Source organism: Branchiostoma belcheri, unplaced genomic scaffold (genome assembly GCF_001625305.1).
Source record: "Branchiostoma belcheri isolate BF01 breed outbred unplaced genomic scaffold, Haploidv18h27 scaffold82, whole genome shotgun sequence".
NCBI classification, from domain to species: domain Eukaryota; kingdom Metazoa; phylum Chordata; class Leptocardii; order Amphioxiformes; family Branchiostomatidae; genus Branchiostoma; species Branchiostoma belcheri.
Window position 1 is genome coordinate 1,546,903 of NW_017804487.1, and position 25,023 is coordinate 1,571,925.

Here is a 25,023-nt window from a genome sequence, read left to right on the forward strand (position 1 = left end):
TAAAGTAACCCCCCACTAACTATGCAGTTTCACCCCGCTACCTCAACGGGTGGGTTGAGTTGTCGGACACTCCGAGAACATATGAGGTGATTTGCGATATGATCGTGCAGGAGCAGTTCCTGTATCTATTCACAGTGGAGCTGTCAACACACCTGAGAGAGAGGAAGCCAAAGTTATTGGAGGAGTTGGGGAAGATGAGTGACCAGTATCTGATGGCTCGCGAAACGAGCCTGGCTGAAGGTGTCCGTCCACGCAACTCATCAAGCGCTGAGGGTGTGTTTAACAGGAAGAGCGGTCAAGGTGGCTCCGGGGAGCCTGGGAGAGGCTTCCGTAAGACCTGTTACCACTGTCGCGAAACAGGGCATGTGAAGGCTGATTGCCCTAGTTTGGGGAAGGGGTTCTCCAAGGAGAATGTGGTTGCGCAGAGTATGTTCGCACAGGGAGCAGACGCGGATGGAATCTTAGACAGCAAGTACAGCAGCACTGGAGCTGAAGACAGCAAGTACAGCAGCACTGGATCTGAAGACAGCAAGTATAGCAGCACTGGAGGTGAAGACAGCAAGTACAGCAGCACTGGAGCTGAAGACAGCAAGTACAGCAGCACTGGAGCTAAAGACAGCAAGTATAGCAGCACTGGATCTGAAGACAGCAAGTACAGCAGCATTGGAGCTGAAGACAGCAAGTACAGCAGCACTGGAGCTGTGAACGGTCGGCGAGTACACGTGTACAGGGACACTGGGAGCTCCAGGACCTTTGTCAACAAGAAGTGCCGAGGAAGATGTTCGCAGTAAAAACGCATTGTTCTGGACGTAGTATATACTGTGTAATTGGGCATGTGGTGTGCCATTATATCCGTGGTGATGCACGTCTTTAGAAACATCCCTACTTTTAAAATCCTGTGGAATAGGCGGTAGGTTTTACTTTAGGTAGTTGTCTGGTAGCCGAGCTGTTGTGCATAATGGTTGCGAGTATCTTTACCTCCAAGAAAAATGGAGGTATTGTTTTTGGCGTGTCTGTCTGTCTGTTTGTGTGTGTGTGCGCGCGTGTGTGTGTGTGCGTGCGTGTGTGTTTCCGCACAATTGTAGTCAGAATGGCAACGTATTTTCATCATTTATTAAATGACGATAAGATAAGGTTAGATAATGTGTTTTTTACACTCTACAATGTTATGTGCATATTGACTAACAGGGTTCCTTTATCAGTTTGTTTATTATTTTGGATATATTTTCATTTCTATTATGTTCTGTTACATTTCAATGCGAAGTCTTTTTGACCCATGATCTTGTATTGGTGCATTATCTTGCATATTGTGTTGCTGAATAAGTATTATGCTGCTGCTTGTCTGACAAGTTAATTATTATGGTATGTTTGTTTTTCTTGGTGCATACTGTAATTCATGATAAAGTTTATAGCAACAGTGCCCCATATAAATGACACATATATGTGATGCAGCCACGTGGCGGTAAGCACAGACTTCACAAATTTTGTCAGTGAACAACTACTGCACGCTTTTGTCAACAATCCAGTTGTTATCATGAAAGTTCATCTGTGTTGATAGTTACATGTTTAGAGTTAAAACTTTTGGTCCAACACACACAAAAAAAAGGTCACTCACCTAGAACTTTCGACCAGTGATCATAAAGGCCATATACATCAGGGCCCATCACCCTTTATTGAACCGCGACGGGGGCCGACATCGTCTACCAGATACCTTTGACACAGTGTTGACGTCACACTTCAAAGAAGCCACTTCACAAGCTTCACTGGGTTAGTCTACTGAAGAAGACCAGAGTGACTTTTTGTGTTGGACCAAAAATTCTAACTCTAAACAAATCCAGTTGTTCTATATCTCATTTCTGGAGGTTTGTTTAGCTCCGTTTTGTTTTACTAGAACAGATCTAGATATTATGATTTCATCTCCCACCTTACCAGGCATGCCCCATAAGCTGTGACACGCACGCGCTCTTTAAATTACTAACACGGTCTGTCTCCTAATTTAGAACAAACTCCATTTGTCTAAACAGGTAAAATCTACCTCTGTTAACGCATTTGAATGAGCACTGTAACGGTTATTATTGCATAGTAGTAGTTAGTAGTAGTAGTATAATGGTTAGTTCCCACAACCGACATCCTGGTTGCATTACCAATAGTACACTACGCAACACTACACATCTTCACGTTCCCCGCTGTAGAACGAAGGTGTACCGGTCCAGTTTTATTCCACATGCTTCTTCCCTTTGGAACCGACTTCCACAGGCACTGAAGGAAGCCAGCAGCCTAAACGACTTCAAGAGAAAGTGCAAGGATTACCTGTTCACTCCGAGACATAACCAGCCGTACAGACGTCTAGGTACCAGACGTTGGTAACTTCGCTGTTAGACAGTATGAAAATGTGCCACATCCGAATGAAAGGGTGACGTCACAACGACCCGGAAGCGGAAGTGACGAGTACGAGGTTCCCATGGAAACCATCCAGCCACCAACCGTCCCTCTAACCCAAGCCGGTGACGACTACCAAGAACTGAGGCCTGCTGTCTACCAGAGTCCGACTGTCTATCACAGTTATATACGATAATTATTTGTAAAATAAAAGGGTCATTATGGTTTCAATAGGCTGAATATTGCATCTAAAGCCTAGGCGGCAGTTGTTTGTAGTTTGCACATATACATTCGGCTTATATAGAATCTGTTATATTTTCGCATGCGTGGATTTGTATGTAGTTGATTTGAAGTGGTGACTCTGACAATTGAGTGTTGTAGAATGTTGTAGAATAGCACTTTGAATAAAACATGTTCTTTTGTAAGGCCATGTTGATTTGATTATATGGATGACATCCGCGCTCGCATGAATCTTCGGCCGTTTCCAAAAAAAGTTTTCAACCAAACTGTAAATCGTACAAAACAGTTGCAAAATGAGCAAATATACACCGTAAGTTGCAAAAAAAAAAGATTGGAAAATGATACCAATGTCGAAGAATGCCAAAATCAAACAAGAAAGACGAAAATGTAAAGAAATGACTTAGAGTAGATTATTTGCCATACCATACTCTGTGTCATTTGTTCAACCTTCATGACCACGTAGATTTCATAATGAAACGAACTTTTTTTTTGCTAAACTTTTTTTTATTCGCACGCTCGCATCAGGTTTGGGATTCCCAGAGGATGTCATCCATATAATCAAATCAACATGGCCTAATTCAAGTCTTTCTATGTTAGTTGCTTACCGACTACATAACGTAAAGATTAAACTTCAAGAAAGCTCACTCAAAAGAAATAAACTGTTCACAATCATTAAACTAAGAAGAATTTTAAGTATGCTTTTTAAGTAGCTAATTCCAAAAAAATTATTCGGCTTCGTCTTTTAATAAATGAATATCGCCCTGTCCCAATTATGTTTGCCGTCCCTAGAGAAAAGAAGAGAAGCCCTCAGTCTTAAGTTTGCAAAGTCCCTCCTTAACTCCCCTACGTTCCGACATTGGTTACCCCCATCCCGCTCAGATATTCATGGCAGATGCTTGAAGGGGGCGAACCAACTCGACATCCCCTTGACGAAAACAAAGCGGTACAAGACAAGTCCAATCCCCTATTTCACTGATTTGTTAAATAAACAAGCAGACCTAGGTTGAAATTTCCCAGTACCGGACCAATATAGTTTTAATCATTTGCTGATACTTTTGATCTATATCTAATTCATAACTGTGTACAGCCCATAACTGTGTACAGCCAGTATTTGTTTATGTTTGTTCATGTAGTTTGTCAATGTCCTTTGTTTGTTTAGTTCACCTTATTGTTTAATTGTTTTTAAACCTGTGTACGTAATTCAGCGGTTTTATACGCTGCCATGTACAAGGAGTGTCGTCAATAAACTATTATTATTATTAATATGAACATCCTATTTGTAACAATTACTAAATACGTACAGCTAATAAACAATACACTTGCCACAGTAATATAACATATATCATAGTAATAAAAGGCCATAAACGTCAACAAGAAGTGGTGGGAAATTTACAAAACCCGCAGTTTACCAAATACCTAGAAAAAAAAAAGTTGTTCAAAACGACTCCTATGTCTAATCACTCCCGCTGTCCCTACAAACGTGTAAGGTGTAAAGTAACAAGCCTCATTATGTACTCCATTTGTGTTGTCAACAATCGGCTTATCTGATATGCCTAGCCTGGTTACCAATAGGTCTGGTAACCAGGCTAGGATGTAGGACTCGGGAGGTATAATGGGTTTGGTAACCAGGCTACGATATGCCACGCTATTGTTAATTATAACAATATGCTTCTGTCCGTTACTCAACTTACTGACGTCTTTGTCACAAAATGGGCAGTTTACCGAGCATGCTTTGCTTGTACTTGTACCTCTTTACACAGGCCATAACAGGTAAGGTAGTTCTATCATCATGTCATTTCTAGCCCATGATTGTGAGTAAACGTATCAAAGCAGAAAAACATCCTGTTTACAAAGAACTGCGAAAAAGAGGAGGTACATGTAGACAGGCATACAATCTAACAGACATATCTATAACGTACTTATAGGGCATACAGTCACCGTGAATCAATCATTTTGATCCTACTACGGCGAGGGAAACGATAGTAAAGTAGATATTAAAGAGAGGTCTGACTGGCATTCTAGTTTAAATAACCGATATTCTCTCCATGCAGGCACGGCGCAGACCGCATACACAAGGAAGGCCTTGACCGGGAGTGACGTCACACTTCCTTGTGACTATGATCAGGCAGCTCATTTCTTGTCAGCTGGAGTGTGCTGATTGATGGAAGCTTTCTCAACTTGTATCTGAGAACACCAGGCAGCACCTCTAACGCTGTAACACCACCCGCACAGTTCGTTGGACGGTTATCCATAGACGGAATCTCAAACCTGAGACTGACAGGCGTCACTATTGCAGATGAAGATCAGTACAGATGTATTGTCACAGCTACAACCAGCCCAACTACAATGGTCAACCTACGGGTTTTCCGTGAGTACTAATATATGATTACCTTGTATTGTCTGTTTTGTCTTTGAAAGCAGGTTGGCATATCTTAATATCTCATTTAGAGGGGAGCAAGCATGTAGCTTCCATTAGAAAATCTTAGGCGTGATCGCAGACGTAAGACACTGATATAAATATACCCTGTCAATTCTTCCCACACCACAGAGCAGCCAACAAGACCCCAAGTTCAGGTCCAGTACGACCCCCAGCAGTCTGACTTGTCCAGTGTTCCACTCAACACGACCATCACCTTCACCTGTACCAGTACAGGGGGTCGACCACCTGCCAATCTAACCTGGAATGGCAAACCGGCATCTGCAACCCCCACATACACATCCTCTAATGACTCCCAGGGAGTGGGAGATGCCACATCAACATTCAACTTCACTACAGCAGAGTACGGAGTGACCTACAGTGTATACTGTAGAGCTAGAGGTCCAGATCCCATCCAAAAAAAGAATCTCAGAAGAAGCCAGCTTCAAGACAGAACCAGGTATTTCATTATTTGGTTGTGACAGTTTCAGATGTTTTGTATTAGTTCATTCATAATTAGAAAGGCATTCCTGCGCGTGTGTAGTCAATCTGTATCGATGATATATTCATGATTACATTTGTCTACTAGTAAAGTTTTATTGCTACTAGTTGGCATATTGACTCAATCATAGTAAGTAAACATATCAAACATCATAAACACATCGTCAAAAACTAACAAATATAGAGTTATCATATATTGCATTTGCATATCCAATTGTCACTCCCTCCACACCAAATCGTCAAACAGGTATTGCACGTTTTAATTTGTTTAGATGTGTTTGTCTTTAAAACAAAAAGAGCTCCTCCTGTTTTCAAAATCTTGATCAACTTGGTTAATGTCTACATGTATACTATGGTGAACCAGTTTGATACAAAATAAAGACATCTTTTTCATAAAACTTAGCCATTTGTCAGTAGGATTTGTAATTTTCATAATCATCACTACTTGTCAGCACTTGGTCAAAACTATACTGTTATTCTCTTTCTTGTCATCAATTAATTTTATAGTTATCTTACAAAAAGCACAGTTACTATTTGAAAGAAGTTCATTTTAAAGAAGTCACCCATGAATCTCACCAACAAATTTTCCCCAAATTTTAGCTGTCATGGAAATCATTTTTCACATATTTTGCAACCTCTGAAGGACATTGCTATATTAGACCAGTGAATACTAACAGAAACCATTTGGCACTTCAGGAGAAGCAAATGTTGGAGGTATTGTTGGCGGTATCATCGGAGCGCTTGCAGGTGTAGGTGTGATGGCAGCCGTGGTGTTCTTTGTGGTTCGGAAGAAACGAGCGGATAGGGGTGAGAAAGACGGAGGTAAGGAACAAGGGTTGCCTGATGGTTTGGTTTGAACTAAACTCTCCCTTTCGTAACATTCACTATGGCCATGTGATCTTACAAAACATGCAAGTTCAGCTATCAGTTAAAACTGTCAGAATATTAATGACCGATATTAATTCTACATTTCCAGACGTTGGGGACCTCAGTGACAGACAGTATGAAAATGTTCCAAATCCAATGATGGTGTCACAACGACCCGGAAGTGGAAGTGACGAGTACGAAGTTCCCATGGAAACCATCCAACCACTAACCGGAAGTGATGACGAGTACGAAGTTCCCATGGAAACCGTCCAGCCGCCCCAGTCCAGTGACGACTATCAGGAGCTGAGGCCCGCTGTCTACCAGAGTCTGCAACGCGGAATCGACTGATCCTAACAGTCAATCAGAATTAACCCTTCAACCAATGATAGCATGGCTATTGTAGACCAAATATCGTGGAGTCAATTCATAGTTTTGACATGTGTGAAGCCGATTTTGATACCTGCATAGATTGATTGATGGTTGATTTTGTTACTTAATCACTTTTATTGTTTGACAATGCTGAGTGATGGATTTTGAACTAACTGCTGATAGACTCTTTTTTGCTGCAAGTTACAGGTTGCTACATAAGTTTGCATCTTACATAGTGAATGTCTTTTTCTCTTTGGTGACTCATTCATTTATGTTTTATATAATATTATATGAGTAATAATTATTGTAGACATGGGCCATAGTGGGTATAATAGGTTACATATTGTATCTAAAGTTCAGATGACAGTTGTGTAGTTGGTTTGCACATTTTCAACATAATTGTGTAATAATTTCAAGTTCCTGACATTTATGGTTGGCGCTAAAACAGTCCACACGAGGCACACTCAGTCTGTGGTGTCACCACAAACTATCAGAGTGTAAATAAATATGGCTGACAGCTTTGTTTGAAGTCTACACTCGTAAGACGTCATATTTTGGCACCTCCACTTCCTGAATGACACTTATTTCTAACGGAGTACGGTTGATTCAATTTACTTTGCAAAGAAATGACCAGAAATGTACTTTTCTTATCGCCCTAAAGTTACATAATGCAGATTTAACTGGTTGTCAGGGGGCTCATTTTCGTTTACTGACCTTTGACATGCCGTTTACCTTGTGCATGATGGCGCCCGGATTTCACTCGTCCGCATCCTTCCTTGTTCTGCTGGGCTGCCTTTTTATTGTACCAGAATCAGGTAAGCCATCAAAGGCCTGTGTTCACTGACAGCATTTTACAGTCAAACCATTACAATACTTTTGACCACCACTGTAAGACCACCTGGTCATTGTGGTCACTGTTTGGTGGTTCCTTAGATCTGCCTCCCGTTGACCCAGGCATTTCAAGAATCCTACTTCCACACTATCCCCCATTCATGACAGTCAAGTGCATAGTTTTGACAACACGCATAATCCTTTAACACGCTAATCATAACATAACTTCAAAAATGCACCTGAAGTACATTTACTTTTGAAAATTCCGTCAGTGTTTCTTTATCATTAGAACATCTGACTTTTGCCGGGCATTGTTGTGCTTGTTTAAACGGCGTCCGGTTAAACATTGGCATGGCTACCGAGGCTATACAAAGTCAGTTGACATGGTTCCTGTTTTTTATGTTTGCCAACCAAACGTGTGTGCTAGTCTTGGTGTTCAATAACAATACATGTATTCAACTTCGTAGTCAACTTTCACCCCCCTGCTATGCGAAATCGCAGATATAGAAATTGCGTCTGAAAATGCGCTGTATAAAAACATATCCCCGTGGATTGATATACAAATATCCATGGCATTTAATTGTCGTTTTATCTACACACAGGTGCGCAGAGGCCGGTGGTAACGGTCACAAATTCCGGCAATGTGCAAGTTTTCCGGACGGACACAGCCAACCTCAGCTGCAGCTTTGTGTCTTCCGTACCGCTTCCTGTGTACACTGTCAGTTGGTACAAGCTGAACAACGATGGTTCCCAAGAAGCGCCATTCCTAGTATACGTCACCAACTCTCCCGTACAGGAAGACGCCAACAGACTTGCAGAGCTTGGATTAACGGGCAGGGTGAGTTTTCTGCCGGACCTGACGTCCATCACCATCCAGGAGACGGCCCAGCCAGACACCGGCACGTTCCGCTGTGAGGTGGACCCGATCTTTCCCGGAGGAGGAGTCGCCGCTTCCGTGGACACAAACCTCACAGTAGTCGGTAAATATCACATCTATTATTGTACATATATTACATATATTAGCCACATATTTTATTACTCTAAACTTCATTTGTCTGTGATTTGCAATGATAATGGCGGGGTTAATGTTATAAAGGTATTGCTGTACAAATAAGAATTCATTCACATGTTTTGTCCTACTTGTGTAACACCTAGTTAAATACCTACAGCTAATTAATGATTCTCTTGCCACTGTAATATAACATATACATTGTATCACAGTAAGAAAAGGTCATAAACGTCAACAAGAAGTGGTCGGAAATTTACAAAACCCGCAATTCACCAAATACCTATAGAAAGTTGTTTGTAACGATTCCTATGTCTAATCACCCCCGCTGTCCCTACAAACGTGTAACCGTCGAAGCCTCATTATGTACACCATGATTGTGTTGTCAACAATCGGCTTATCTGATATGCCTATGCCTGGTTTACCAAACCTATCATAGCTCCGGAGTCCTACATCCTCTCCGCAAATTTACTTGTCTTTACAGCTGTGGGTGGGCGGTTTGGGGGCGGTAATCACTGCTATTAGCAGGGCAAGTAAGACTTAGTTATAGCAAGGAGGTAAAAAATCATGATCTCCATGGTCATAGGAAGTATGTTTTTGTTATGAAGAAAATTCCAATTTTACAATCAAATGTTTTAGAAGGGAAAATGATGGAAATTTTGGGCGTATAAAAACTTGATAATGGCAGGCGTATAATCGTTAAGAGAGTAACGTTAGGGTTGGTATTCCATAGGGAAAACTGAGGGCCAGGGGAGTTCCACTGGGGGATAGTGTCCGGCATGTGTCCTTGATAGGCTGGTTTTTGAATGAATGGCCCCCACAGGTGTGCCCCTAGGAGGCCGATTTTCAAAGACGAAATACGGCCGAGACTCGTGGGATGCACGTCCGAATATCGGTCGACTCTCAGCCGCACAGGGGCGAGCTACGCGCGAGCTGGGAACGAGCTCTACGACCTCAAAAATCGCCGGCGACTAGTCGCTGATGTTAAGAACACGTTTCACGTTCGCCGACTCCAAAAAATCGCCGGCGAACCCGAAAATTCGCGCGATGCTCGACGAAACATCGGGCGTACTACGGCCGTAAATGTCGTTTAGAGCTCGCCGACTAGTCGGCCGATCGATTTACGCGCAATGTGACGGGGGCATTAGATCTGTCTCCCGTTGACCCAGGCATTTCAAGAATCCTACTTCCACACTATCCCACATTCATGACAGCATAGTTTTGACAACACGCATAATCCTTTAACCCGCTAATTATAACATAACTTCAGTAAATGAAGTACATTTACTTTTGAAAATTCTGTCAGTGTTTCTTTATCATTAGAACATCTGACTTTTGCCGGGCATTGTTGTGCTTGTTTAAACGGCGTCCGGTTAAACATTGACATGGCTACCAAGGCTATACAAAGAGAGTTGACGGGTGATTATCGTTCATATCTATTACATGTGACGTTATCTCCAAAAGCTGCAAAACAGGACAGGTCATATAATTCGCGACCAACTCGACCCTTATACATACAATAGGATGGCTTCATGTTGCCTGTATTCATAAGAAAAAATATCACTCTGTCATGGTTTGACTACTGCCTAGATCACAGCTATGTTCACCCAACTATCACATGTAAACACACACAATATACTAGTACCCGCCTCGGGGCATAGAAAGGCCTCCAGTTGACCAAGGCTAAATTGGCATACAGAAGACGATCCTTGTCGTCCTCTACGGCGGGGTTTCCTGAACATTTTTACTAAAATGCACGTAATGGGGATTAATATTTGCACTCTATTGCGATTGTAACAGCACTTTATATATTTTTTTATTCCAACATGTAATCACCAGACGTGGTGACGGTACACTCAAGTTTTATCAACTTATATTAATGCCGCCACCAACAGGGCACAGCCCACTAATTCCAGCCCCTATTGGAATATATGGAAAACATCTAAGAACTGAGCTGTCAACAATCACCTACTTGAGTGTTCAACTATTGCAAACACATATTGACAGGGTAGTCCAACTTCCAAATTGTCCATTTAGTCCAAAAATTTCACTTTTTGACCAGCGATACCTGGCACGGAAAATGCAAACACTGGCAGCATGACCTCTGACCCCCTTGAAGACCACCAAAAGACAAGAAGATGGGATTGGTTTTAGAACCTACCAAGCAGCCAAAACAACCCTAACAGCCAGTTTTTTCAAGTTAATAGAAATAGAAATAACTCTCCAGCTGGAAAATGCCAGCATTTATCCACACATACCAAGAAAAAGGCTTTTTCAGTTGTTTGGCTGCACTCACTCAAAGGGGTCTCAGACTGGGCCCTCTGGGCATGCGCCATTTGGTGGCCTTTGCCCAACACGGGACGAATACATGATAGGACAATACTCATTTTTACCTGAGCGAAGTGAGGAAAGTCGTGTAAAGTGCCTTTTCCAAGGGCACAAGATCAGTGACATGTCAGGACTCGAACCCGGACTCGGTCAGGACTCACTTTATATTGAAAAGCGCTATATGGGGTCTTTGAGAATACCAGTATTTCTAGGTGGAGGTTTTAAAGAACTGGATGGGACTATCGAGAATGTTTTTACTGAAAAGCACTATATATAATCTCGATCCAAGCAGATGATCTGGTTGGAGATTACACTATATGAAGGTTTATATTGAGAAGTGAGTTTGATGATCGTAACTTGTAAAATTGTATCCAGTCCTAGCCTCCCTCGCAGACTTCCTCCCAGGGATGATGAAAAATATTCTGGATGAGAAAATCTTATCTGATATTGTCTTCTACTGCCATTTCTTCCAGCATATTTTCTATTTTTCATATTTCCTTCCAGTTTCTGTATTTTTCTAATAACAAAGAATCTTATCAAAGAAGCCTATTCTAAAGTTTTTTTCGTTAATTTTTTTATCAATATATCGAGTCCTGATTATTGTCCATTACGACAGCTGTAGGCTACTGTAAACGGGAGGTTGTTGAGACCAAGGCTGGACAGGTGACTTTTCCACGTACAGACGGCGGAAGTTTCTCCTACTCTGCTGAACGCTGTAACTCGTCTGCAGAAAATGGTTAGTACATGTAACATCTTGACCTCTGACCTCCACTCCAAATCTGCCAAATTTTGACTTTTTTTACCATAGAACGGCTAGGAATCTGATTTTGGCATTATGACTCTGCTTTGACTCATTGGACTTTGTGCTGTTATGTATACTGTTTGTTATTTTCATTTGTTTGACCATGTCTTGTACTGTGCTGGCCCCGTCGTCGAAAAACAGTTATCGTAAGCTGAATGTTTTGATATTAAATAGTTAAAAAAATTACGCTATTTGAGAGCTATTTATGAAACCTTTAATAAATGTGTACGTGTATTACTGGTAAACAGGGTTGATTTGGACCAAAAGCGAGTATCATTCGGAAATTGGCACTTATGAAATAGAGCAGAATCCTGTTAATGCCTTTTTTGCGTTTTAAAGTCAGAGAAATAGTTTGCATTTTACGAAGGGTACACCATCTCATTGACTTTTATGCGCAAAGGGAAGACACATGAAAGCGTTTTTGTTTTTTGTTTGTTTGCATAACCCGCCTGTAAGCGGCAAAACAGCAGCTCTGTAGGTTGATTAAGTAGAAACTTTGAAAGAGTGACAGGTTTGATTCACTAATGTCAGTCAGGATCCAATAGCTCTCCTCAAACATGCCTAAACACCAACCTCCTGCCTAACGTTCTATCGACATGGGGGACTCTTTTTAATTGACGTTAGTTATGGGTTCACCACACCACGAAGTGGTGGTGAACCCATATTGCTTTTTCTGATGTTTCTTCTCCTCCTTCTTCTTCTTCTTCTTCTTCTCCTGCCATTTTTTAAATGGATTCAGCTTCTTCATTTTAGGGCCTAAGGTCCTGAAATTTGGTATGGAGGTACAGTGGGCAAATACCCCTAGGCGTTTTTTAAATTTTTGTGATACAGGCTTTTAGAATGGTTTTATTTGAGTTTTTTGGCTGTGTTATAGCAAATGTATTACTGTGTTAGTGTGCCGTGTTTACCACGTCTGGGCATAAGTCATCACAATGGAATGCAGGGCATCAACCAATAGGCATGCAGCTTTCCTCTATACTTCTTGCTGATTGGCTGTTGGGATTTAACTTGATTAACACCTGCACAGAGCATTTCCATACTGACAGTATGTCTGTATTCAAGTGTTTTGGTAGGTATTTCAAGCTTTTCTGCTCCAGCATTGGAATGCGGGGCATGAACGTTTTTTTTTATTTTGAAAATCAACAGTTTGCATTATGCAATTAAAAATCCTAACCAATAAAGTAGGGAATAGCTATCCAACTGTTGTTTTAGTTGTATGTTACTTCATATTATAGTTATATCAATGTAAATAATTGTTTTCCCTTGTGTTTCTCATTCTTTCCCTGCCATGTCGTAAAATGTGGTGAACCCATCGCTGTATTTGCTCCAAAGCAAATATTGGCCTTTCTAGTTATCTATATTGACCTGATCTGAGTGCGAAAATAAGTGTTAAAACTGACGTTTTCAGGGGGGACCTGGTTGAGATTCGAACCCAGCAGTACTTTAGCCTTCGAGAAATCAAAAGACTACCATGTATTTGTGACATATATGCGTCTTCCTATTGCACCCCACAGACAAGCCCCTGGCCACTCGTTTCTGTCGGATCACAACAGATAGAACTGCAGTGTGGGACCAGCCTGTCCTCCTCACGTGTGGTATTGACTTACAAAACCTGTCTCAGGTACGTGTTTATACCATACACTGTATTTATATTACTACCTGAAAAGTAAATTTACCAATGGCAATACATGCAAGCACAGTTGTAAATAGTACCTGATTTTACAATGGTAGTAAAATAAAATTCAAGTCCGGTAATTTCGTCCAAACAATTGTAGTAGATATTGTAACCGCACTTGATCTTTATCTACTATCATTGGACAATCCAGTACTTTTTCCAGAGTAAACACTACTAGATCTTAAGTTCTGTGCAGTAGAAACATACTACATGTACTTGTTATTGCATCGGGTTGCATGATATAGGAGCTCTACCGCTCTAAGATATACGCTTTCGTGTGAAAACACAGAGGAAACCACAACAGTACTAGGAGTTACCAGCTATCCAACACGTACACTACTATTAAAATGACAATTTGTAAATGTATTGGTTGATTATGATGATATTTGAGATGGTTAAAGTTGCCCCTTCCAGCGCTTTCCGTTAGTACTGCATCGGGGGTTCATTTTTTTTTTTACATTTTTCAGATTGTAGTGAACAACGAGACAGCTCTATCTGTGGCAACGGAACTTCAGGTGATCACAACACAGGCTGAAACTCTCTCGTCTAGTGAAGTGAACTCCATTATAGACACTTTACAGGAAATAGTCAACGCCAGCGCGACTGAGCAGGTTAGATTTTACTTTACAATTTCCTCGTCTTTTGCTTCTTGCCATCCTCTCTGACATTGTTTCCAATCTTTTCACAACTATTAGTTTATAATTATCATCCTCAACATCTACTGCTTGCCGGGTTTTGCATCTGTAGCTTAGGAAACCTCATCAGTTCAGTTGCACTTCACAAAATTCATTTTTCGCATACCTTACAACATAAATAATGTTTTGTTTCTTCGCTCACGTGTACCTTTCTTTCTTTCTTTTTCTTTCTTTCTTTTTTAATTGGCAATGACAACGGATCAATACACAGGTTATCAAGGCAGTCGTGACTGGTATAAGACCAATAAATGCAAACGTGCAAGCAAACATGAAATAAAGAAATCTACTATAACACAAAACCTGAAATAAAGATAACATATTGTAACTGCTTACAAATTACAGTACTACAATATAAAAATATCAAGGCACTCCTACCTAGTCAAGTCAACTATCAGCAATATGTGCAAAGAGTACCCTAACACATGCTTTAGGGTGCCTTTAGTTCTACAAGATCTCTGTACAGTTTTTTTTTTTTCATTATTATTACCTTCGCCAAGAAGGTTATGTTTTCGTAGGCGTTCGTGTGTGTGCCTGCCTGTCTGTAAACACGATAACACATACACACATGGGTCTTGATGGGAACTCGAATGATTTGATTTAAGGCCCCCTAGCGGCTTCTAATGGTACTGCAGCTGAACTTATGGTTTTGACATCTCATGATCTGGACGTGCTAGGGTCACGAAATCTAGATGGTAGGTAGGTCTTGTGCTGGGGAATAGGAAAGTTATAATTCCATAATGGTAACTGCCCGGTATTTTATACTTGGGGTATTTGAAAGTTAAGTGAAGGTGAACATCATTAAACATATCTTATTTAGATAAGGACCTCATTTGCATAATTTATGAGGAAATTTTTTGTTAAGATAAGGCTGTCTTTTGATGGAGAATATTATCAACTGATATAATTCATGCAAATGAGGATCCTATTTGCATAATCAGGAGGAATCATCTTTCTCAGTCATAAAGATTAATATCATTTGGTGAAGGTATGAGATCGTGGGACTCTAGTTTAGTTGGGGAACGTTATCTAGGGTACTGGATTTTATTCTGCTTTCCCGATTCCTTGCCGAAATCTATTTGTATGTGCTCCTGAACATAAAAAATAATGGCACGAAGCTGGAAAAAACTTGCTGGTGTCTGTAACGGAGGCTATTTCATACCATAGATCGGAGACTCCATTTTGACAACTGTAGACAACCTGATTAAAGTGAACGCCACAGTTCTTCAGCAGAGTCAAGAAGAAACAAGAGGGCCGACCAGGTAACGTCTGACACATTCAAATTATCAGATCTGTACTGTACCTACATGTATGTATGTTGTATTGTCGCTATAAGCATCTATCATATCGCACTAGCTTATGCATTATCTGTCTGTAACCGCGAGTAGAATCTTACATGATTAGCCTTTGTTTCTGTGCTGTACAGCAGTCATATTACATTTCATTTCAAAACAGTACCTACACTTTACGCCATGCTTTATTGTATGCTCAAATCTTAAATACAAATATTCATGAAATGTAACTGAAATACCAGACGGCACGTAATTTGACAGATGGTAAAGAAGTGGAAAACACGACCATTTGAGGATCTTCTTCTTCTTCTTGAGTACTCTCTAACCACCCCTACTGGGGTATCACTGAGAGGGGGATCTTATGTTGCAATCTTATGTTCGACAACATTTTACCTCGCTATTTTTAGAGCCGTCCAGGCATTGGAGACATTTGCTGACACGGTTATACTGACAACAGATACGTACACTGCCGTGCGACCAGGAGTGGCACTGCAGGCAGCTGACATCAGTCCAGAAGAGTTGGACAAGGGGCAAGGTAAGCAAAACTGGACAGTATATCCAATCATTACGTTAATGAAGGTAACTCATCCAGGGTGGTAATAGTAATAATAATAAAGTAGTTTTGTGTTCTCAAACTGGATGAATTTTTAAAAAATCCACCCAGTATGAGAAGACTAAACTACTTTATTATTATTGTTATATCAAATCATAGTTAGTCCATGTTAATTTGATCTGGGAACCCCAAAACTAAGGCGAGCGTGCGAAAAAAAAATTGTCAAAAAATTGAATCATGTTATGAAATCTATGTTGTCATGAAGGTTGAACAAAGGACTAAACACACAGAGTATGGTATGGTGAATAATGAATGAATGAACTTTATTGCACAACAATCGTACAAGGTACAATGTATGGCAGTACTACAACACTAAACTAGTCTAGAGAAATACAACAAAAACATGTCCAATAACAGGTAGGTAACATAGTGTGTTGATATATAATTATGTATTAATTATTTGATCTCGCATATGTAATGAGCTATGGAGAAATTGACCTATGTAAACAGAAATAGAGGTTGGGCATGATAACAATACATGGAACATATCGAGCTGTGTATCAGGTAGTATGAGGTCCGTCTTAGTAGTTATATTCTGTAATAGCACATCTCTTTCTTTACTATAGGTAGGACAAGTCATAACAAAATGAAATTCATTTTCAACATTTAGATTACATGTGGGACACAGTCTCTGAGTGGCTGGTGTGTTTTGGTGTCTTCCCTTTTCAATTTGAAGACAATGTGCACTTATTCTCAGTTTTGTTATGCTAATTGTAAACGATTTGTTTTGTATTGATGTAAGATAATCTTCCATGCCGAAGTGTTTCTTTATTTTAGAATATGTTTGGAGTTTGCTAGTATTTCTCAGTTGTTCTCTCCAGCCAGAAAGAAACGTGTCCTTGAGACGCTGTTTAAATATGTTTCCAAAATGGTTGGCATTAACTGCGGGGTTAAGCCAAACATTTTGGAACCCATGTCTACATAATATATCCTGAACGTGAGTAGCCCAGTCATGTTCTTCTTCGACTGAAGTGTCGTATGCTTTTTTGACAAGTCTATCGTTTGGTAAATTATTTATTCTAATCCAGTATTTAATCATTTGTGTTTGGCTGTCCACGAATAAAGGAAAAACTCCTAATTCGCCCCTCACAGCGGCATTTACAGACCCTTTCGGGACATTTAGCAAAATTTTATAATATATAATAGACTCTTAATTTTAATTCCTGCGTCACATTTTCTTTTCCTGAACTGATTTCGGCATTCTTAGACATTAGTATCGTTCCAAAATATTTCAATAGGCATATATTTTGTACTTTTTTGAACGATTTACAGTATGGTGGAAAACTTTTAAAAAACCCTATCCAGACTGGGCTTTTTTTTGGCTTGGTGGGACGGGGGCTCCCTCAGAATTCGCGAACGGTATGTTGTATGACAACCAAATTTTAAGAGGATTGTGTACTAGTACAAATTAATCATAAATACAATTTATATGTTGTTATGACGTGTAACAAGACTACAACTAAACACCCTGTGTACATATTTCAGAGGATTCTTTCCACTAAGGAACCCAGTTCTTTGCACCACAACCTTTCCTATGTCTCCAACCACCATAGTCACAGAACTCTTTATGCTACTAGATTAACTTAAGCTCTGGAAAAAACAAAAACGAATGCAAAAAGCTTCAGATAGAGAAGCATTTCCACATGGAATAACTTACCATCAGACCTTAAGCATTTAAGAACAAAGGACAGTTTCAAATCAGGACTGGTCAAGTACGTCCATTCTAAAACAATAGCAAAGTAGAAGAAATCAATATAGCTCAAGTTAAAGCATATTAATGTAATATAATTTGCAATTCTTTTATTAAAACTGTAAAGTTGAATGTCATTTTAATGACTATAAAGCATGTAGGATTAAAATTGTGTAAGTCTAGTGGCATAGATGCCCAATGTCATTTTTATATGATGTGAAGTCTGTGTATTGTTTCGTCTAATATGTTGTTGGAATCCAGGAAGATTAGTCGCACAAAAATCTGTATCCTAATAAAGTATTAAAGTATCAAAATTAGGCAAAAAGAAATGGAAGTATTGATGAAATTTTAAGACAAAAAATAACCAGTATATACCTGTTCTAATGATATGGTCCGCCATCTTGGATTTTGGCTTATGACGCCATCCAATGAGCGTAAATTATGCATTTTAATGATTAAATTTACATAAAATTATATAGGATGTTATTAATATTAGAAACCATGTGTAACTTAACATAAAACCTATAAATTTCTATTGTTGAAACGAAAATTACTAAATTTAGCAAAAAATGCTAAATTCACACAAAAATTCATTATCTTTTTTGCCAACAATATTCTAGGAAAAGTCAAAGTTTGGCAGTTCTAGCGCTAGCCGTACAGACGCTCTGTGACATCAAAGTCGGCGCGGGCACTTTTAGCCCCCCCCCCGGTCTAGGTAGGGTTAAAGGTAGAAAATTCTGAACACGCGAACGTAGTGCGTGATTAAAAATCATATGCTCAAAAATTGATGCTTGTGTTGTTCTTGTACTTTCATTTGACCTTGACTAGTTATCATTATTTAATACAAAGAAAATTGTTAATCAAGCAAATGGATGTTTATCTATTTCGGTGCTATAGTAACAGTTTCCTTATGTATCACCCTACCTTCATCGAAGTATTTTGTTTGGCAAGTCTTTAAGCTAACGAGAAAATCTGTTATCTTTTGAAGGATTCGCCTTCTTTCCGAGTGGAAACGACTCTACCAGGCTGACGAAAGGCAACGTTACAAGCTTCACTACGGAGGATGGAGAAGGCATTCAGCAAACTGCTGACGTCTCAATCTTGTTACCTCTAAACATCTCAAATGTGATACAGTTCAACAATACAGCAGGTACTTTTAGCTCTTTTACAATATTGGACAATTGCTCTCATTTCTGATGTATTTAAGTCATTCTACCATTGCCAAAAGTACATCGAGAAAAGTACTAGCTAAACTGCACAATATACATTCTTTACGCACACCTTAAAGCATGCGTAAAGGCCCAAATTCATCACTCTCGCGTGCCTTAATGCATGCTCTAAGGTGTACTTAAAGAATGTATATTGTGCAGTTTAGCTAGGATAGAATTAGTGTACTTGTGTCATCCTAGTAGACAACACAACTCAACGGTTGACCTCTGAGATATTTGGCATATGAAAAAAAGGAAGGACAAGAATGGCTATGGTCCCATGGCTGTTTTTATTTGTAATATAATACAGAAGTTACAAGGATTTAGTATCTGCTGTTCTGGACATGTTATAGACATGTTTGGTGAGACAAAATCCAAGGAGAATCAAAAGAGAGTTTCTCTTGCTTCCCTCTCAGAAGTCCGTCTGAGTTACACGCTCTACAACAGCAGCAGCCTGTTTGTGGAGACTTCCCAGCGTATCGCGCGACCTTCCCAGGGTTCCGTAGGAACCCGCATCATCGGCGGCAGAATCGCAGGGAGGCAGGTCAAGAACCTGCCTGAACCGGTTATCATCACCTTTACACCCCTACAGGTAGCTTTTGTTAGGACACATCGGTTTGATTGTATGAATAACATCCTCTGGAAAAGGTTGGCAAAAAAGTTGCCTTCATTATAAATTCTACGTGGTCATGAAGGTTAAGCAAATGACTAAACACATTATTCGTGTGGTGAAACATATTGTGTTGCCTCATGTTTCTACTTCTTCTCCTGCTCCTTTCATTTCGTTAAATGGCTTCAATTTCCTCTTTTTTTGAGCCAGATGACATGAAATCTGGCATAGATGTATCTGTATCTGCATCATTATAGCCGGTATAACCGCCCCTCGGCGTGACACACCAGCTTCGCAGGCACGCGGCGTGACGGCAGCTAAGAGTGGCTAAATTGACAGAGTGACCAAATACCCCAGATGTGTTTTTTAGTTAAATTTTTTGGATTCGGGCTTTACTTCGTTTTTTAACCATTTTCTGACCAAATATGTACATTTGGAGTCCTGGAGACCTAGTATTACACACAAATCGTCTGAAATTTAATACGGGTATGTTTTTAGGTTACAACTTTACATTATAATTGAGGGATGCGTCATCAGAATATCTGGCACAGCAAGAGTCAACAGGCATGCAGCTTTTCTCTATTCTTCTTGCTGATTGGCTGTTGGGATTTAATTGGGTTAGCTGCATTAACAGCTCCACCAACCCATACCATATTGACAGTATATACTGTCATAAGTGTTTTTGGCAGGTGGATCAAACTTTCCCGCTCAAGCATTGAAATGCCGGGCATAAACGCTGTTTTACTTCCATGACAAAAGTAGGTTTTTTGGCGTGTCTGTGTGTGTGTGTCTGTGTCGGTGTTTCTTTCATGAGTGTTTCTGTTTCCACACATTTGTAGTCAGCATGACTTCTGAACGCCTTTACCGATTGTGATGATATTTTGTATGTTGCTAGGTCGTAGAAAGACAAAGGTCAAGGTTAAATAAGGGCCTCCTGGTGCCTGACCTTGGCACTGCAACAAATTCCGTTTTTTTATCTTTTGACCTGAACTTGCTACGGTCTTGGATTTTTGGTGACGGATGGCATTTTCTGTCAGGAATAAGACGTGTACGTTTTGCCCTCCTTGCCGCTTGTCCTGGAACTACAGGCGAGTTTCTGGCGATATCTTTTAAAGCAGATAAGTCCAGAAAGGAAACAACATATTTTTATAATTTTTGGTATGTAGGTAGCTTAATGAGATATAGATGTACATAATCAAATGCAAATAATGCAAATTAAGACCTAATTAACATAATTAAAGAGAAAAATCTGTAATTACAGTGTTTTACATGATAGTACTTTCATACATGTAATGCATATAATTTGCAAGTGGAACATGAAAAGATACCAATTATGCAAATAATCACCTTTTTTGCATAATTAATTTGAAAAGTCCGAGGTTTCTTAATGATTAATGATTGAAATTTTATACCCTGTGACATATATAAGTTAGGTTAACATCACTATGCATGTATTATGTTACTGTAGAAGTCTTTTTTATAATTAATTGTTGACTTAAAATATTGCCAAAAGATAAGAATTTCACAAGTATAATATTGTAATTTGAATCTACAAAACCATAAATTTAACAAGATATATGGATATCATGACCTTATTTCCATAATCAATGAGACGAATCCCCCCAAAATTTTACATAAACTCTACATATTTCATGGTGGTTTAAAGTCTCCGAACTTTTGTTTATTTTGAAATTCAACAGTTTAAATTATGCAAATAAAAATCCTAACAATAATTTAGAGGATAGCTATCCATTTTTTTATTCTTAGTTATATGTTACTTCATAGTATAGTTTTATCAGTGTTAATTATTGTTTCTCCCTGTGTTTCTCCTTCTTACCCTGCCATGTTGTAAACTGTGGTGAAGCTATGCTGCATTTGCTTGCTCCAAAGCAAATGTCGGCCTTTTTAGTTTCTTCACATTTCTTCTTTTCTTTAATCAATTTTGGCATCCTACAACACCTGTATCGTTTTCCAATATTTTTGTTGCAATTTACGGTATATTATCTACTCATTGCCCATGGTAAGATGAGAAGACCTCAAGAAGTACAAAAATAAGTAGTATTTGCTCATTTTGCAGATGCTTTGTACGATTTACAGTATGATCGAAACCATTTGTTTTAAAATCAACATGGCCTTATTACGGTATTCTAACCCAAATAATAAGGATATTCATGTCAAAACGATAAACGGAGTTATGATCAACAGAAATTAAGTTTCCAATTCATTTTTTGGAGTTAGGGTTCTCTTCTACTCTCTTCATTTTTTAGATTCAGGATTAAACTGATTTGTCTGATCTTTCTCTAGAGTTTTCTTTCTGAAGACGTCAAGGGGGTCACATGTGTGTTTTGGGACTTTGAGGCCGAGGCAGGACAGGGGGCCTGGTCAACGGAGGGGTGTGAGAACATGCCGGGCGAGACAAAGGAACGGTACACGTGTGCCTGTAACCACCTTACCAACTTCGCCCTGCTATTTGTAAGTAATCGTACGGCTGCTGTTAATGTCATTGCATGCTGCTGTTTAGTAATAATGGTGACCTGCATAGTAGATTGCTCAGAAAATCACAAGAAACCTCACAGTAGGTGTGCGACTTTTATTAACAGTACATTTGGACTTCTGAATACTGAGTGTATACCCAGTACAGATACGTATACCCTTTGCCAACGTATAATGATATACCCTTTGCTTGATAATCCGTGACCTCTATTATACATGTTTGTCACGTATCACGTTTTAATTTGACACGTTTTAAGGACCATAAATTTGGACGTTGTGTTCCAGTGAATTATCGTATCACGCCTTGCACCTGTTGAAGCAGTTAATATAACCTGGAATGATATTAGGGTAGATTTCTTGCACAAAGCTGTTGAGAATTTATCTGTTGGCTCACTGTGACGTTTAGGGTTGTAATATTTTCAGGATTTGTATGGCGTGGGTTTTGGAGGCCACAGAAAGCCGCTAGAGGCAATCACTATTGTGGGCTGTGTCGTCTCCATCGTTTGTCTGGTCCTCACTATCACTATACTCGCTTTCATCGTCACTAGGTAGGTTAACGTTGCGTCTGACGAACTTAATCTAGAACGTAAAAACTTTTCTCTCTGACCTTTAATTGATCACTCATTTCACCGCACATTTTCAAATCAAGCAAATAAAATATGGTCATGTGTTTGGTATTACATCAGAGAGAAACGTGGTACCAATAGACTATAGAGGTCATGTCATTCTAAATTCCAGGAAAGACAAACATAATGCCAATAAATACTATATATATATATAATCGTATTCCAGGAAAGACAGACAAGTTATCAGTAGAGGTAATGTGTTTCCAAATTCCAGGACAAAATTTAACGCCGGGTCATTAGAGGCCACGTGGTTCGTATTCCAGGAAGGACACAAAAGGTATCAGTACAGGCCACATGTTTCCGACTTCCTGAAAAACAAACGCCATGTTCGTAAAAATTGCATGGTTCTAATTCTAGGAAATAGTGTTATTAAACCTCATGTATTTCTAACTCCAGAGGAGACAAACGCCGTACCAGAACAGGCCATGCTAAGAACCAGCTACTCGTCCTTATCAACCTCTGCGTGGCTCTGCTGGCCACGCTCATCATCTTCCTCGCTGGCATAAACCGGACGGCTTCTCCCATTGGCTGTATGGTTGTGGCAGCATTGTTACACTACTTCCTATTGGCTTCTTTGATGTGGATGGCAGTGGAAGCCGTGAACATATACCGAGCCGTTGTGCATGTTTTTGACCATGTTTCTGGGAACTTCATCATCAAGGCTGGGGCTGTAGCGTGGGGTAAGTTTTTGCTTCGTCTGTGGAGGTTAGACACCCAGTTCATAAAAACGATAATACAGTCATCCTTGTGAAGTACTGATTTTGAGATTTCTCCAGTATCACTGACGAAAGGTAATGAATGCTACCTAAAATATTTTACCATTTCCTATATCATGTCCAGTTGCGAGTAACTGTTTTTGGCGTAATTATGGGTTCACCACACCACGAAGTGGTGGTGAACCCATATTGCTTTTTCTGATGTTTCTTCTCCTCCTCCTCCTCCTGCCATTTTTTAAATGGATTCAGCTTCTTCATTTTAGGGCCTAAGGTCCTGAAATTTGGTATGGAGGTACAGTGGGCAAATACCCTTAGGCGTTTTTTAAATTTTTGTGATACAGGCTTTTAGAATGGTTTTATTTGAGTTTTTGGCTGTGTTATAGCAAATGTATTACTGTGTTAGTGTGCCGTGTTTACCACGTCTGGGCATGAGTCATCACAATCGAATGCAGGGCATCAACCAATAGGCATGCAGCTTTCCTCTATACTTCTTGCTGATTGGCTGTTGGGATTCAACTTGATTAACACCTGCACAGAGCATTTCCACCTGCACAGAGCATTTCTTGCTGATTGGCTGTTGGGATTTAACTTGATTAACACCTGCACAGAGCATTTCCATACTGACAGTATGTCTTTATTCAAGTGTTTTGGTAGGTATTTCAAGCTTTTCTGCTCCAGCATTGGAATGCGGGGCATGTAAGGTTTTTTATTTATTTTGAAAATCAACAGTTTGCATTATGCAATTAAAAATCCTAACCAATAAAGTAGGGAATAGCTATCCAACTGTTGTTTTAGTTGTATGTTACTTCATATTATAGTTATATCAATGTAAATCATTGTTTTCCCTTGTGTTTCTCATTCTTTCCCTGCCATGTCGTAAAATGTGGTGAACCCATCGCTGTATTTGCTCCAAAGCAAATATTGGCCTTTCTAGTTTTAAATGTTTCTACTATGTTGTAATTATGTAATTTTAATTAATTGTTTGAGCCTTGGAAGATTAGCCCTTCGGGGCTAAAAGGTTTCGAAATAAATGAAATAAATGAATGGTTTAGGTGCAACAAGGTGTTCGGTGTGATATACCTGCGAAGCTGGTGTGTTACGGTGAACTGCAGTTAAATACGTTAACCGATTCAGATTGCATTGGAACCGAAATACTCTGAAGGTAAGATACACCTCACCCCTGGGACTTCAGACAAAATATATGGTCGGGGTTCCCCAAGGAAACATCATGGGACAACTACTCTTCCCTTATAATTTGGATGCCATACCAGACCTGGATAAGTCGAATGTGACGCTGTCTGTCCTAGGTACTGATGGGCCTACACAATCCCGGGGACGGACACATCGACCCCCTACTCGCTCACCCAGGCTTATGCCATCGGTGCCCGGATGTACGGGGCAGACATCTACCAACAGACTGGGGTGACTGGGATGAGCATGCGCAGTGATGGCAGCTGGAATGTGGACACACCTCATGGCACCATCCACGCACAGAGGGTGGTCAATGCTGCTGGTACGAGTACAAGACTGATATATTTTCTTTTTCTGTCCCCAAAACAAGAGCTACTGCTGATATATATACAACCATAGTACGTCAATTTAGAATCATTTAAAGCATCTTGCTTTGAACGCCACAGACATATCGAATTCTGCTAAGTCAAGACAAGAT

General features: G+C 39.8%; 3 protein-coding genes across 3 annotated transcripts in view; all 3 read left to right on the plus strand.

Moving 5' to 3' along the window:
- Positions 1-4,863: 4,863 nt before the first annotated feature.
- On the plus strand, positions 4,864-6,751 carry LOC109486660. The gene is made up of 4 exons (XM_019790512.1): positions 4,864-4,987; positions 5,168-5,473; positions 6,233-6,358; positions 6,513-6,751. The coding sequence occupies exons 1-4, from the start codon at positions 4,966-4,968 to the stop codon at positions 6,749-6,751; spliced, it is 693 nt and encodes a 230-aa protein (XP_019646071.1). The 5' UTR covers positions 4,864-4,965.
- A 742-nt stretch (positions 6,752-7,493) lies between these two features.
- Positions 7,494-9,444, plus strand: LOC109486661. Its single transcript, XM_019790513.1, has 3 exons — positions 7,494-7,587; positions 8,206-8,579; positions 9,433-9,444. Exons 1-3 carry the CDS (start codon positions 7,494-7,496, stop codon positions 9,442-9,444), a joined length of 480 nt encoding a protein of 159 aa, XP_019646072.1.
- A 9,820-nt stretch (positions 9,445-19,264) lies between these two features.
- Positions 19,265-25,023, plus strand: part of LOC109486662 (adhesion G protein-coupled receptor L3-like) — a 9,313-nt gene continuing 3,554 nt past the window's right edge. The window contains exons 1-4 of the mRNA XM_019790514.1: positions 19,265-19,501; positions 21,824-21,991; positions 22,430-22,560; positions 23,035-23,318. Of these exons, the coding sequence (XP_019646073.1) occupies positions 19,265-19,501; positions 21,824-21,991; positions 22,430-22,560; positions 23,035-23,318 (820 nt within the window). The remainder of the gene's footprint in view (positions 19,502-21,823; positions 21,992-22,429; positions 22,561-23,034; positions 23,319-25,023) is intronic.

Coding starts and splice junctions, on each gene's coding strand:
- LOC109486660 (XM_019790512.1), top strand. CDS start 4,966: ATGGTCAACCTACGGGTTTTCC. Junction 4,988..5,167: donor GGTCAACCTACGGGTTTTCC/GTGAGTACTAAT, acceptor CCCACACCACAG/AGCAGCCAACAAGACCCCAA. Junction 5,474..6,232: donor AAAAAAGAATCTCAGAAGAA/GCCAGCTTCAAG, acceptor TTGGCACTTCAG/GAGAAGCAAATGTTGGAGGT.
- LOC109486661 (XM_019790513.1), top strand. CDS start 7,494: ATGCCGTTTACCTTGTGCATGATGGCGCCCGGATTTCACTCGTCCGCA. Junction 7,588..8,205: donor TTTTATTGTACCAGAATCAG/GTAAGCCATCAA, acceptor ATCTACACACAG/GTGCGCAGAGGCCGGTGGTA.